Source organism: Muscardinus avellanarius (assembly GCF_963383645.1).
Source record: "Muscardinus avellanarius genome assembly, chromosome: 3".
NCBI lineage: Eukaryota > Metazoa > Chordata > Mammalia > Rodentia > Gliridae > Muscardinus > Muscardinus avellanarius.
In genome coordinates, this window is record NC_137788.1 from 150804077 (window position 1) to 150819210 (window position 15134).

Consider the following 15134-nt stretch of genomic DNA (forward strand, 5'->3'; position numbering starts at 1 on the left):
TGAAACTGGGAATCTGGATAACAATCATTAAAACCTCTGAAGATTTCTTCACCAACCAAACAACAGGACTAGTCATAAACAAGTTAGGGTTCATCCCCCAGGCCTCACTTCCCTGTAATCCCTGCCTGATCATGATGGCTTCAGGAGCCAGAGAAGGTGAAGCTTCACCTCTGCAGCACAGGAACATCAGTGCATATAAATTATCCACCCAGCTTAAGACATAAAGCTTTCACCACAATCACGTGAACATTAAAAGGGCCAAGGAGAAACCACTCAGTTTGTTCCCTAAGAACTAACAAGCCTGCTAGATCAATGGAATGTACTCATGAATCTTACATAAGTTTGCATGAAATATTCATAAGTATATTAAGGGGAGTGGTGCCCTCACTCACAAGGTAGTGCAAGTGTTTACACGTGGGAAGGATTTACTACACATGTGGTGGCAGAACTGGGCCCCTCAAGGATGTTGCTGTTCTCATCTTTAGAGCCTATGAACAATCCCTTACATGGCCTGAGACAGTTTAAGATGGTCTTCGTGAGACTGGGAGAGCATCCTGCAGTAGCCTGGCAGGGCCAATCTAATCCCAAGTGGTTAAAAGTAGAACCAGAGAACCAGAAAATGGCGGCAAAAGGAGGACTCAGCCTGCCGCTGGTGGCTTGAAGCTGGAGGAAGACAAAGGATCGCAGGAGCCTTCAGACACTGGAAAGGATGAGAAAATGAACCTACTCACACCCACCAGAACCTTACAGAGGAGCACAGTCCACACCGTGGGCTTTGCCCAATGAGACCTGTGTCAAACTTCTAACCTAATAAGCTGTAAAATTTAAGCCACTATGTTTGTGACAATTTGTTACAACAGGAAGATTGCTAAAACGCAAGGAAATAAGAAAAATAATGTACTAAAGTGAGTAAAAATCCCAGCATTTAAATAGAAATAGACTAAATCTATTTGTACCCTTTTGAATATTTGAGTTTCAAGGAAAAAAAAGAGAGAGAGAAGAAGCCAAGGAAAGTAAAGAATACTGCGGTCTTTCTTCTAATCTCAGGGACACTCGGAAATTTTACCCAGAATCCTATGCTCCTTGCAATTGAGAACCAAAGGCATCAATTCCCACAAAGCTTACAGTTCACGTTGGCATGACTTAAGTATCCTCTTCAGCAAATCAGCACAGCTTACTATTTCGGGAACTCTTGTCCAGGGAAATCGTAATTACAAATAGATGTTCATTACAGAAATATCCCATCAACTCTTCAAAAGAAACTATCAATCTGTCTTTGATCCAAGTCTCCCTCTCCTTAAAATCCTTACCTTACCCTGTCCACCAATTTTACATAATCCTTACCCAATCCTAAGCAAGGACCTATATTAAAATACCTTCCTTTAACTCAGACTTCAGAGTTTTAATACATACCCAGATTTCATCCTTTACTCTTTGAGTCACTATCAAGAACCAGTCACCCTCTTTCTTTCTTGTCAAATGTATTAGTTTCTTCCTGCTGTTCTAACAAATTTAGTAGGTCTATACAACACGGATTTATTATCCTATAGTTCTAGAAGTCAGAAGTAGAAAGCGAGTCACACTGGGTAAACTTAAGGTGTCTGTAGGGACAGGTCTTTCTAACGACTCTAAAGGAGAATCCTTCCCTTCCCTTGCCCAGATCCTAGAGGTCACCTGAATTTTTAATTCATGGTGCCCTCTTTTACCTTAATCAGAAATGATATCACTTTAGCCTCTATTTCCAACATATCCAAGTGCCTTTTCTGGCCGACTCTCTTGTTTCACTCTTTTGCTATTATAAGGACCCTTGTGAATATACTGGGCACAACTCAATAATCCAGGATAATCTCTCCATCAAAAAGTCCTTCATCACGACTTAAAATCCCCGTTACCATGCAAAGTGATATTCACAGGTTCTGGATATTAGGATTTGGACAAATTCAGAGGGTCATTATTCTGCCTGCCCCACCAATATAAGCAATAGACTCAACACTGTCTTAGAGATAGGTTGATCTGTCCATATTTCAGAAAGCCAGAACAGAGTACTAAGTCAAAGGGTTGTAAGGAGAATGTCCATCCTAGATTCAAGATAAATGAGCATCCAGCTGAGGCCCATGCATCTAATCTCTGTGCTTCATCTTTATAACTGTTCATCAAGTAAGGAGTACTTGACAAGATGCACCTGCACTCGAGAATGGGAAGTGGCCACGTGAGCACAAGGAGACAGCATAGGTGTGTTGTACAGACACAACAGAGGGTCTTAGGTAACTAAACTGAAGGAGCCCCAGGGCCGATGGTTTTACTAGGCTGAGAATGCCCATGCTCATTCAGTGTCATCTCTCACAACCACACAATTCCATCATGAAGATGACAAGGAACAAAGGAAGCTATGCTTGGTAGCCCAGGGACCTCGACTCAGCCCTTTCCATGCGTGCCCTGTTGCTGACTTTCCTGTGTTCCTCCTTATAGGTAAGTTGGGTTCTGAGCAAAGCTTAGGCTTATGTGTTTGTGTTCCTAAACCCAATACCATTGTTCCTCACTGAATAGAGTGAGGCTTGTACCCTACAATTCAGACTACTTTTAAAAAGCATGCATATTTCCATGTGTGAGCTTATGAGTGCAAATAAATCTATTGTAGATATATCTACACACACACACACACACACACACACACACACACACACACACACATTCTTGGCTCATACTTCTTTCTGCAACACTAGATGCCAGAGGAAATGGAACACTACTTCTCAAGGTTTGAAAATATTCTAGTTCAATAAAGCTATATCTAGACAAGGTTTTGCTCATGAGCAAATGCAGCATGCATGCTGAGTTATGCAAGAGCTTGGAAAACATATCTCCTTATTTTTATTGAAAACAGTGACTTGCAGATGTGTGCCAGCTGACCCAAAATAAAACTAAAGAAGCATATAAGAGGACCAGAATTGAAGCTCAGGTAAACAAGGTTTGAGTCTACTTGAGCAAATAATACAAACAATTCTTTACGAAGAAAATATATGTTATCAAAATTTGAGGGCATCGTTTCTTTCAAAAATGAAATAGAATGAAGAAGGAATAGATTAAAACAAAATATTAACTTTCCTATTTACAGGGATATGCTAATATTTAGTTCTTGAAAATGGAAAGGAAGAAAAACAAGCCTGCAAGAAAAGAGGGCAGGGATTGGGTCTGCATCCTGTGTTCACATTATGGTCATGGTTTGGGGGAAATTATGGAAACTGTTCTGAACCTCTTTGTGAATCAGTTTCCTCATCTTTAAAATGTGTATAAAAACTATTACCCACCTCATGCCGTAGTTAAAAATTTAGTCATATAATTGTGTATAAAAAGAACCTGTTATGAAGAAACATTCAATACTAGCTGCTATTGTTGATGGAGAAATAGAAGTTCAAATGTGGTACTTTTATGAACTAAAAGGGAAATACTACTGCTGGGGGAAAAAAACTCAAAGAAAATACGGCCCATATTGCATAGGAAAAGATAGCAGTGTCCATGTATAAGAACATAAAACCCAAATTACAGAAGTAACAAGATTTTTATACGTATAAATAAGTTGATAAATCTTATTAAATGATAAAAAAAAACCTTTGGATTACTTTTTCTAAAATTCCAATGCATGTTGTACATAAGAGATACTCTTCAAAAAGACATGATGCGTATGAGAAACACTCCTAAATTATGTTTGTTTGCCACTACTTGAACATTTTAGAGGAGAAATACTGAAACTAAAGGAAAAACAAACATAAATTAAAGCAGGCATGGCAATAGTAATATATGGTTAAGTCATATTCAAGATCAACTGCATTAAGTGGGATTTAAAATTCTTATTTTGATAAAGGGCACAATCCACAACAAACATATAAAACTCATAAATCTTAAGAATCAAATAACATGAGACTGAAATATATAACACAAAATAGAAGAAGGAAGAAAATAAGCATACTAGGAATGGGAAATTTAAGACAGCATCACAGTCTTAGATAAATCAAGCACACAAAATAATTATATAGAGTATTTGAACAACACTATTTTTCCAGATATATGTCAAACTCTGTCTTTACATTTTATTGTATTTTTATCAAACATCCATGAAATTGTAACAGTCATACCCAGGGCTATTAAAAATTCACTATATTGTCTAAGAAGGAAGAAATTGTACAAAGCATATTTTCTGACAACAATGAAAAGAAATTACACTTAAAAGAAAATGATTTTTAAAACAAATAGGACAAATATTTTTTTTAAAAAAAAGCAAATCGCAAAAATAGGACCAATGTAGTACCAGGACATCAAAGCTCTGCAGAAAGAACTTGAGAAATTTTCCAAGGTGTTGAAGCAGAAGAGGATCACCCTGGAGTACAACCAGGCCAATGTGGGGCTCACCCTGGGGGTTCTCTTTGGTAGGTCCCCTTCAGCATGCCCTGCTGACCCACAGGGACCATATGTTAGGGAACTGCCTTAAAGAAGTTTACTAAAGAAATGTGTACCTTAAAATAAAATCAATCTTAAATTACTAATTAAAACCCTGGTAGAAGAAGTAGCACCTGAATATCTCAGGAGAAATGGCCCAGAGCAAGAATGGAAAGTCCCCCATGAATGTCAGCCATGTTTCAAAGCCATTCTAGAAAGGATAATCCCAGCATCTTAGTTAAGAGGGTAAGAACAATGCTGAAGGTAGATGGTATTCTTTATGATTATAAACAAGGTATTATTATTATTTGGACTCAGGGACACTCTGCCTCTGAGCTATACCCTCAGCCCTTTTATTTTTAATTTTGAAACAGGGTCTTGATAAGTTGCTAAGGCTCTCATTAAGTGCTGAGACTAGCCACAATCCTGTGACCCTCCTGTCTCAGCCTCCCAAGTACTGGAATTATAGGCATGCTCCACCATGCCCGGCTATATAAGTCATTTTAATCACTTTCATATGTTTCTGGAAGAAATCTGCCCTCACTATTGTTAATTATTGAAATCTGGAAGGAATGGATCTTGCCTCACACCTACTGTCAAGACCGCAGCATCCAAAACTAGGGGAGAGAACCTGGAGCAGCATTCCCCAAAGTGTGTTCTGTGAGGTGCTGTTAAGTGCTAGGGGACGGACAGGGAGGTAGAGGGAGTGGGACAGAAAACCCACAGCCACAACACTTGAAAGATGGTGAGTTACGTAAAATAAAGACATTTTCACGGTGTGGGACTTTTCAGATCCTTTAATATGCCACTAGTATGTGAAGGCTTGGATAAAACCTAGCACACAGCGCTTCATAAATATATATGACTATTAAATGCTTTTTCGCTACAGATTCCAGGAACGTGGAATGCTGTAACATATGCTTTGGAAAACACTCTTTTCTAATTGTCTCAGTGAGCTCTCTCCTGTGTCTCCTCTCTCCCTCCCTCCCTCTCCCCCTTTCCCTTACTCCCTCCCTCCCTCTCTTTCCACCAAAGCCATTTGTTTCACAGTTGTTATATCCACAAGAATCCTTACTGTGAAAGCCTGGTGTGTGATGGACAGCTGTTTTAGGATTTCTACCTTCTAAACTGGGCATGGTGGTGCACACCTATAATCCCAGGCTGAGACAGGAGGATCGAAGGTTCAAGGCTAGCCTCAGCAACGTTGTGAGATTCTCAGTAACCTAGCAAGACCTTGTTTGCAAAAGAAATAAGAAAAAGTCTACGGATGTGACTCAGAGATAGAATGTCCCTGGGTTCAATCTCCAGTGCCACACACACAAAAAAAAAAAAAAAAAGAAAAAGAATTCAGTCTTCTCAAGAAAAGTAGAGACCTTCATTGTGTAATGTTACAAATTGGTACCTGACACTCTGATAAAAAATAATAAACCAGCTTTTATAAAGCAGATATGGGAAGCAGATTTGGCACCCTATTTGCCTATAAAAATTATTAAGCACAATTAGCCATGAAGAGAAAAAAGTCAAAAAGGTATCTCTGTGTCTGTGAATGCTGTCATTCACAAGTGTTACTGTGACCTGCTTCCTAGCAGCAAATGTACAACAAATGGTTTAGAAGTCTTCTTCCCCTATAAGGTCTCTGTTAACTTAATATTATTACTCTGTAGTCGTAGTTGTTGGTACTGAACTCAAGGGCATTCTAACTCGGAGCTGGCCCCTGAATCCTCTCCCTTTTTTTTTTTAAGCAGAGTCTCACTAATTTGCCAAAGGCCTCACTAGGTTGCCAAGGCTGGCCTCAAACCGGTGTTCCCACTGTCTTAGCCTTTCACATACTAGAACTCTGAGTATGCACCATCAAGCCCAGCTTGTTCTATTTTTTAATGATTAGTAATGTTGCAACTCAAGAAATGCCTAGTATCTTTTAGCTCAAGTTCATTTTCTATAAACTGCAGTTTTTCCTTTAGCCATCTTGCTGAAGCCCTAGATAAAATCTCTCTCCCACTGGACTTGCCAAATTATATATACATATACATATACATATACATATACATATACATATACATATACATATATCCACTAAACATGGAAAGCTTCTGTCTGCGGGGACTGTTTCAGTTCCAGTCGTGGGGTTTGTTTTGGTTCCAGTCATATCGAAGACCAATAGAAGAAGTAAACCAATTCCAAATTCCAGTAGAATTTTCTTTTGCAAAAGCAACTTTGTCTTCATTCTAGAAATGATCTCCAGGTGAGTGCTTCTGCCGTGGGTCCAGGAAGGCTCTGTCTAATTGGATATTGTTGGGATCTTTGAGAAGAGCAGTAGGGCCTCTGAAGGCATGTGTCAAGTGACTGTAATTATAGGCCTGTGGAAGCCCCCGGGGTGGGTTTCTTTATAAAAATGGGAATGAGTTCCAGGCAATTGTGGCAACCCCCAGAGAAGCTGACTTCTTAAAAGAAAATAGTGTCTGTGAAAGACATCTAGCCCATAACCTTAACCAGCAGCCCCATCCTGTGTCGCTCAGCGGGAGCCTTCTGTCTCCCTTTCCTTTACCAACTACTCCCTTAAAACTTCCACAAAAGACTTCCTTTGACCTCTGCAGGCTACCTAGCTGATGGATACTGATAAAGTGGGAGGCACTTACATCTCACTGTTACCCCTGAAGTACGGCACCCTCTGCTTCTCTAATTTAGAAGACCACCACAAAGGAGATGGCCTATTTGTGTTCTGCCTAGTTTTCAGCTGTCACTAAAATATACTCATCAGACAATAGAGGACATCTTAACACAAGAACAAGTGACACCTTTTTGTGTGTGTGTGGTACTGAGGTTCCTGGAAGCCATTCTACCTCCGGGCTACACTCCCAATTCTATTTTATACTTTTTATTTGGAAACAGGGTCTCTTATGCCAGCGCAGCTGGCTTCGAACCTGCGCGATCCTCCTGTCTCCGCCTCCCAAGTGTGGGGATTACAAGCGTGCGCCACCACGCCCGGCAGAAGTGACACCTTTAATAGAATAAAAGTTATGATGAGCTTGCTAGAACTGCTGATATCACCCTCCCTCACTTAAAGGGACTCCTGTAGTTTTGGTTTGGTTGGTTTTTCCTGGTGTTACGGATAGAACCCAGGGTCTCCTGCCAGCCCGGGAAGTGTGCTACCACTGAGCTGCTCCCTACAGCTCCAGGAACTCATTTTAAGAATGATAAAAAGCAATGAGTCCCAAGGAATCTGCTCACAGATTTGCCAATTATAGAGAAAATAAGATCCTACTATTCCTTTTACATTCAAAATAAAGTTTTAGTACTGATTAGTTAGAAAAGAAAATATAATCGTAAGCAACCACCCTGAGGAAATCATCAGTAGCCTTGTATTTGTTTCTCTTTGATCTTACACTTGGATTTTTATATAATTTTAACTTTAGTGTAAATTATGGAATGCAGAGCAAATCAGTCCAGTAGAGAAAATGATTCCACATAACCATAAAAATGAATAAATGCTCTAACAATTCCCATGTAGTTTTATATGCAAGATGTAGGTACTTCAATAATAATTTCCCATGTCAATTGATCTTCAGAACAACAAGTATAATAATTGCTTTTATGTTTCCATTTTACAGGTGAGAAAAAAAATGAGGTGGAGAGCATATGGAAACCTTGCTCAGGGCCGAGAGCTAGGCCTATGTGACTCCGAAGCTTTTCTTACACTGAGCACAGGACTCTGGGATTCAGGTATTCTTGTAACAAAAGACTTTACCATTCACACACCCCAGCTCCTTCAGAATAGACTCTCATGTTCACCTCCACGGTGCCCAGACCCTTTATTGGTGCCTGTCCCTTCATCATGGCCCATGTGAGGAGAGGTCTGTGTTGACTGACTACCTGATAGCACTAATCTACAGCTTGCTCATTGCATTTTTGACCCATCACGCAGAAGTCAAAATTTCCATTTGGCATTTCTTAAACTCTCCTTTCATTCTAAGGCCTTTATTGGAGATCGTATATATGACATCTATTTTCTCTCTTCCTCCTCTTTCTTTCTTTCTTCCTTCCTTCCTTCCTTTTTCATTTCTTTATATTACCTTCATTTCCCCTCTCTAAAGATAGTAGTTATAGCCTCTTCCACATTGAATATATGTGTCTGGTGAAACTCCTGTTCTCTTTTTCAAAAACCTTAAGTTCTCCAAATATATGGATCCTACTTATGATCATTCTTCTTGTCTCTTGCCAATTATTCAGTTACAAGTTCTCAGTGGGATCCCATTTCCTCACCTAAAATATCTACCAGAAGTTGCCTGGGGCCCCAATTTTAACCAATTCTACGAGCCATGTAGAAAAAAAAATCCATAGCATACTCCCAGCAATTTAACAAGTATTATTAACAACACTGTGACATCACTAATATCTCTTGCCATTGCTGATACCCTGATATGGCTGATTGAAATATAATTCCTTTTGTTTGCTTCTGAATTATAACAATATTGTATTTCCTTCTTTTAGCTTTACTTTAATGCTATAATTTGGACAATTTATTCCAACAGAATTGCTGGCAAGCATCTGGACGATATCATTTTGAAAGAACCAAATACTAATTCTCTTATTATGAGAGAATAATTAAAAAAATGTTTTAAAGTTTCAAAATTGCATTCATGGTGTAAAGCATCCAGCATACAAGTCCTCCTCCATGAAACAACTGCAATTATTAAACATAATCCGTATTATAAGAGATTTACAAATTGTGAATCCCACACGGAAAAGGGATTTTCTACCCCTCAGCATAATCCTCAAGTAACATGCAGTTAACTCTGCCCTTGGGGTATCATTCACATACAATTTATCACTGATCTGTTGGGGGAAAAAAAACTGTTTCTCCTTTGGACATGTCCAAAAATAAAAATGACTAGTGTGCATTACAGAATATCCTTATTCTGTTCATAGTTGCAGAGAGAGTTTTTTTTTCTCAAGAAAAGCCACAGAGTTGATAATTGTCTTAAACCCAGAGAGGACAAAGACCATGAATTATAGGAAATGTAAAAGCTAAATTTCAGAATATACATTTTTCACTTTCAAGTGACACACTGACTTTCTAACCTTGTTCTCCTCATTTAGGAGAAATGGGAAAGCATAACTTTTCTTATCTCTTTCTTGTTGCTCTCCTCAAACTCTGAGTCAACAGGTGACATTACAAGCCCATACAGATCCATCAACAAGGCTTCTCGCTCCTGTTCAGTGGACTAAGTGACTAGAAAGGTCCTCTTTTTGCGTGTTTTCATTTCCATTCGAGATGAAATTATCCTCCCCATCCACACATAAGGGTTCCCAAGTTAGCTGTCCCAAGTTATTTGCTCAGGTTTGGTACAATGTTCACAAAGTAAGTGTGTACCCATGTGTGGTCAAAGCCTGCTTAAAAGGGTTACATATTTTGAACCAACTTGTTGGAGCCTAGTAAGAGTCCATCAGGGCATTCTGGGATAATATCTGGACCAGGTTTGATAAGAACCATTATCCTCCAGCTGGTCCATACCAGCATCACTCAGCAGTAAAGACAAACTCCACACAATGATGACTTCAACTCAATGGTTAGAGATGCCCATCCTCACCAAGCTTCATGTCTACACTTAGACATCCAAGCTAAATGTTTAGTAGCTATTGCCTGTGGTAGCAAGCAGAGACACTAAGCTGACCCCAGAGCAGAAAATCTCCAGATTTAGCCTACAGTTCTTCTTTAGTGGAGTAAAAAAAAGCCGCAGGAAGCAACATCAAAGGCCAATGTTCTCTTCCCTGCTTGGCCATTAGCCAGATGTGGGATTTCTGGGCCTCAGTTTTTCATCTATAAATGTTAAGGGTGAATTAGACCTATTCCTGAACTCCTTTAAATTCTAATGTTTCCTACTAACTACCACCAAAAATCTCAGCAGGGCCCAAGATATTCCAGTAAGCGAAAATAACAGTGTCCTAGACCCATGGTCTCTTCCTCCAATAGGAAAGGTAGACACATACTCAAAAATGAATTCCCCTCCCTAGTAGACTCTTCACGTGCGGCGTGTCAAAACTGAGACTATGAAAACATCTGTGGGAAGAGACCATGAATCTTACCTGTTCCAGGTCCCTAAAGGCAGCAAACATATTTTATAACAAACATGGCTTATTTCTGCATAGCGTGCAATGCACATTTCTTGGAATAACGTCTTGAGCTCTCTAAGTGTGATACACAAATAATACTAGTTGCATATCTTTTGCAATCTGGAAAACAGTTGTTTTTTCTTAAAAAAAAAAAATCTCTCTTTAGGCAAGACAACATACGGAGAGAAGGACCGATGCACTTTCATGAAGTGGGCAGCCCAGTGGTATACAATGTGCCTGCTCTATGAAAAACACTTTCCATTTATACCTGAATGCTTCTTGTGAAAGTAAAGGTGCTTGTGGTGGTTGTCTATTCCAACTCCTTATCACAGCCTTAAAATGAACATGTCCATCCCTCCAGCTACATGACATGTACACTCATATACACACATGTTATTATGAAATGCTAATAGCATCTCGCATTAACGCCAAGGATGAAAGCACTTTGTAGAAGATACTATATCTCATTAATTCTTAGGATACCCATGCAATAGCTAGAGGAAAGCTACAGTTTGCCAACTTTGGCAAATGACAGAAAACTTTATGTTCTAAAGTCGTTAGTGCACTCAAAATTTTCTCATAAAATGAAATTTTCTTTCTTTTTTTTTTTTTTTTTTTTGGTAGTACCGGGGTTCCTGGAAACCCTTCTACCTCTGGGCTATGCTAATAGACCTATGTTTATATATTTTTTTTTATTTGGAAACAGGGTCTCTTAAGCCAGCGAGGCTGGCTTCGAACCTGCACAAGCCTCCACCTCCCAAGCACGGGGATTACCAAGGTGCGCCACCACGCCCGCCCAGCTCATGAAATTCTCTGCAGGGCCTTGTAGAATGCATAGGAACCACGGATGCATTCTCATTTCTATTACAATCTCCTAAAAAGGTCAGTGTTTAGTTCTTTCACCCTGGATCTTTCTAGGAGTCTCCAGTCCACAAGCCACAATAGCTACTGGAGAAGATGAACTGGCCACTTGCCCACAGTTGCAGGGAGTTTCCCAAATGTCATCTTTCTGTTCGCACTTCACTCTTCAAAAAGAGGAGTCCTTTAGATTAGCATCCCAATTTACCTGCATGGTTTGATTCCATTTTAATGCCAATTTAACTACTTTGTGCTTAACTGAAGGGCTTTTCAAAGACCCTAAGAAATGCTCCACTCGTCCACACTGTACCTGTTTACCACTTGGGCCTTCAGAATATCACTGGTCATGACTCAGCCTCATGCCCTTTCCCAGGAAGGAGATGGGACACTTGGAAAACCACCAAGTCTGTTACACACAAGCTGGCTCCTTTGGGAAGGCAATAATTCCTTTTACCCATACAACACTTATTCCAAGCCTCTAAAATGTGCTCTGGAAAACTTCAGTGAGTCCCTCCTCTCCTGCTAGGGTAACAGCGTAAACAAGAGTTACCATGAGAGCGGTGTAGGTGTAGGGATAGTGGTAGGCCAGGTAGCAGGCGTCCTCGCTGTGTGGAAAGGTGATCGCAAAGGTAAGGGTATAGTAGCATTTCCCCCATGGTCCGCCGGTAGCCGCAGTGCTCTGACGATAATGATTTCTACAGAAAGAGGAGAAGAGAAAAAAATGAGGGAGGGCTGAGGGGAAAGCTACCAGGGTGCTAGAAGCTACACACCTCCTGTGTTATACACTGGCAAAATGACCTTCACTAGAAACATTTTTATGTGTGAAATTTAGAAAACAGAAATGTGCAAAGACTCACTTTCAGGTTGTGCAACAGTCCAACAATGCAAATGCCTGTTCCATCTCCTCCCTCCCCATTGTACTATATATATACCATAGGCTTTTCCTGCTATCTCTGAAAGTGCTGGCTATCTAGTCATTGAAATAGAAAATAAAGGAAAATGTAATAATTCTTGTCTTTCCTGAGATTCTATTGTAGATAGACTTCATTGCTCAAATATGCGTTCCCCCAAACCCTGTCCTCGGATCACATATGGGACAGCTTCTTCCTTTCACCTACACCTGCCAAATGGATTTGTTAGCAGTCACTGCTAAAATATTGAGTTCTAACTTGATGCTTAACCATATGTCAACTCATGTTAGTATTGCAATAAACCATTGTGTGGATGAAGAAATGAAGGCTTAGAAAAAATCGATCTGTCAAAGGAAGGTCTCAAGGCAAGTAGGTGGTCCACACAAGACTAGAACCTGGATCTCTTTACCTGGAAAGCCTTTGTTCTTTCCACTCTGCAAAATTTTCTTCCCAAAGGCAAATGTTTGTCACTTTAGAAATGCACATTTCCCTTTGTCAAACATGAAGAACCAATTTTGATACTTCGGAGAACAGAATCAAGGTAAATTGTACCCAGAAGTACATTCCAAGCAGTATTTTTCCCACATGCTGCCAGTTATTTCCTTGTCTTGCCTGCTGATGTCGAGACAGCTGTGCAGGCTTGCCTGGGAAATGTTAACATCGAGGTTGCACTACCATGCAAGATGTGCTGTACACCCACTGAATGATATTAATTTCACCTTTGAACATGCATGGTTTGGAATTACTGGTCCTATGGTTTGCGAGGAGGTGCATTCAGGGAAAAAGAAAAGAGAGAAAACTACAAATCCTTACCCTTGGGTGTTCTTACAAAATATAAAACATAGGTTATTCTTCTTTGTTTTTCTGCTACCTTCGTGCTACACCCCCATCAAAGCAAAAAAGCAATCATGTAAGAAAGGGACTAATAGGAAATGGTCTTATTTGTTATGGCTTGTGGTTTTTTCAGCTTTATAAAACTAGGGACGGGAGTAAGAGAATCTGGTGATCCCACTAATTATGGCCTGATACATTTCACACACATCAGCTTCTGTCAACATGGCAACCTGGAGCCTTGGTCATTCTAGGTCAAAGAAGATACCCCATGATGGATTGAGTCCCCAAATGACTTCCCCACTTAGATTTCAGCCTCACATTTAACAGAACCCATTTCCTAGGTGCTTACAAAGATAGAACTTTTCAAGAGTGTCTTCCCCCATAAAATCATCTATATGTGAATACATCATTTGGTCTACTTTTTCCAGATTGTCCCAAGGTTTTGAAATTTTCCCCCAAAGATAAAAGCCTGGTTATTAGAAAGTATACAAAAAAGCCAATGACTGCTCGAAATGTGTGCAAGGTACATATGCTGTATTTCTTATTTGCTTTCTGAATTTACTTGTAAAGGCTGCTCTACAAAGGCATGTTCCATTTATACCTAGCTGGGTAACAGGTGGTAATCAGTTATAGCTCCTTAGGATGGCAGAGTCAAGGAGATGAAATAAGCCAGGGACCACCAACTTAAGCATGGAATAATCTTTTACCTGTAAGCACCTCATCTTCACACACACACATGCACACAAACACATACATACTCAGTCATGAATACATGGATATAAAGGCAGGTAGAAATATACATCTAGTGCTTCACGGTCCCCAGGTTCTTTATGTATAAACAATGCACACGAAGTCTACTTTATTTTTTGTACTGGAAATTAAACCCAGAGGCATTCTACCTCTCAGCTACACCCCTAATCCATTTTTATTTTATATTTTATTTTGAAACAATCTTGATGAGGCTGCCCTTGAACTTGTGATCCTATTGTGTCAGTCTCTCACACACTGGGATTACAGGCATGCACCACCAAGCCCTGCGTAGAGTCTGCATCTTAACTCAAAAATAAGGGATGCTCCTAATGCACGGGCCTTGCTTCTTAAGTATCCTACTGCACTATAAAATACACCAAAGTATTCACAAGTATATTTACCCTATGCAAATTCAACCCTACCCCACTCAGCCATTGAAGCAAGAGAGATCTAGAAGGTACATTCACAGAATCTCTATCCCTGTGCTCTCTCCTCCATCCACAGAAAATCTGGACTCCAAGTAAGGAAGGGCTACTGAGGAATGGAAGGAGAATGAAATGGGCTGATTCTCAGCTTCAGAGTTTCCATGGTCATGGAAACTGAAGGGGAGAGAAACAAATGGTAGTTCTGACTACATGAACCCTGCCTTCTCACACCTCCAAAGCACACCCCTAAAGTGTTACTCCCCACTGACAAGCCAGACTTCTCCAAAAGGGCTGTGCATTGCTAGAATTCAAGAAAATTAGATGTCACCTCATTTAGAATGAGTTTTGGCTGAAGGAGATTTGGTTACAACTCTATTCTGGGATCTAAACTCTGGCTGAACCTAAATCCAATGTCAGACATTCCCACTGGAGGCTCCTGGCGACCGGATTGCACCAGGAGCTGTCTAGGAAGTGACTCCATTTCCAGTGAAACTCTCCTCTTCAGAGACCTTCAAGCTTTTCTGAGATCACTTTTAGCGTGAAATGTTTGATAAATCTCCAAAGAAAAACAATTGGCTTGTGAAAATTCAATTCATCCATGATGGAGTGAGTCCCCATCAACAAATTATTTTTGTTTTCTCAATTATGTGACTATATTGAGGGATGTTTGCAAAGCAGTAACATTCATCCTTCAGATTTTTGATGATTCCTGTGTTGTTCTTTTCCGTGAAGAGCTGATTCCTCTTCTGTTTTCAAGACCCAACCCAAACGTTTCCTCTTTCAGGAAGCCTTCCTGACATTGCCTCTTCAAATA

General features: G+C 40.0%; 1 protein-coding gene across 1 annotated transcript in view; it reads right to left on the minus strand.

Annotated features, from left to right (window-relative positions):
• Positions 1–15134, minus strand: part of AGBL1 (AGBL carboxypeptidase 1) — a gene marked incomplete at both ends in the record, with an annotated part of 531035 nt that overhangs the window by 338915 nt on the left and 176986 nt on the right. Inside the window, one exon of the mRNA XM_080692476.1 lies at positions 11951–12095. Within this exon, the coding sequence (XP_080548602.1) occupies positions 11951–12095 (145 nt within the window). The remainder of the gene's footprint in view (positions 1–11950; positions 12096–15134) is intronic.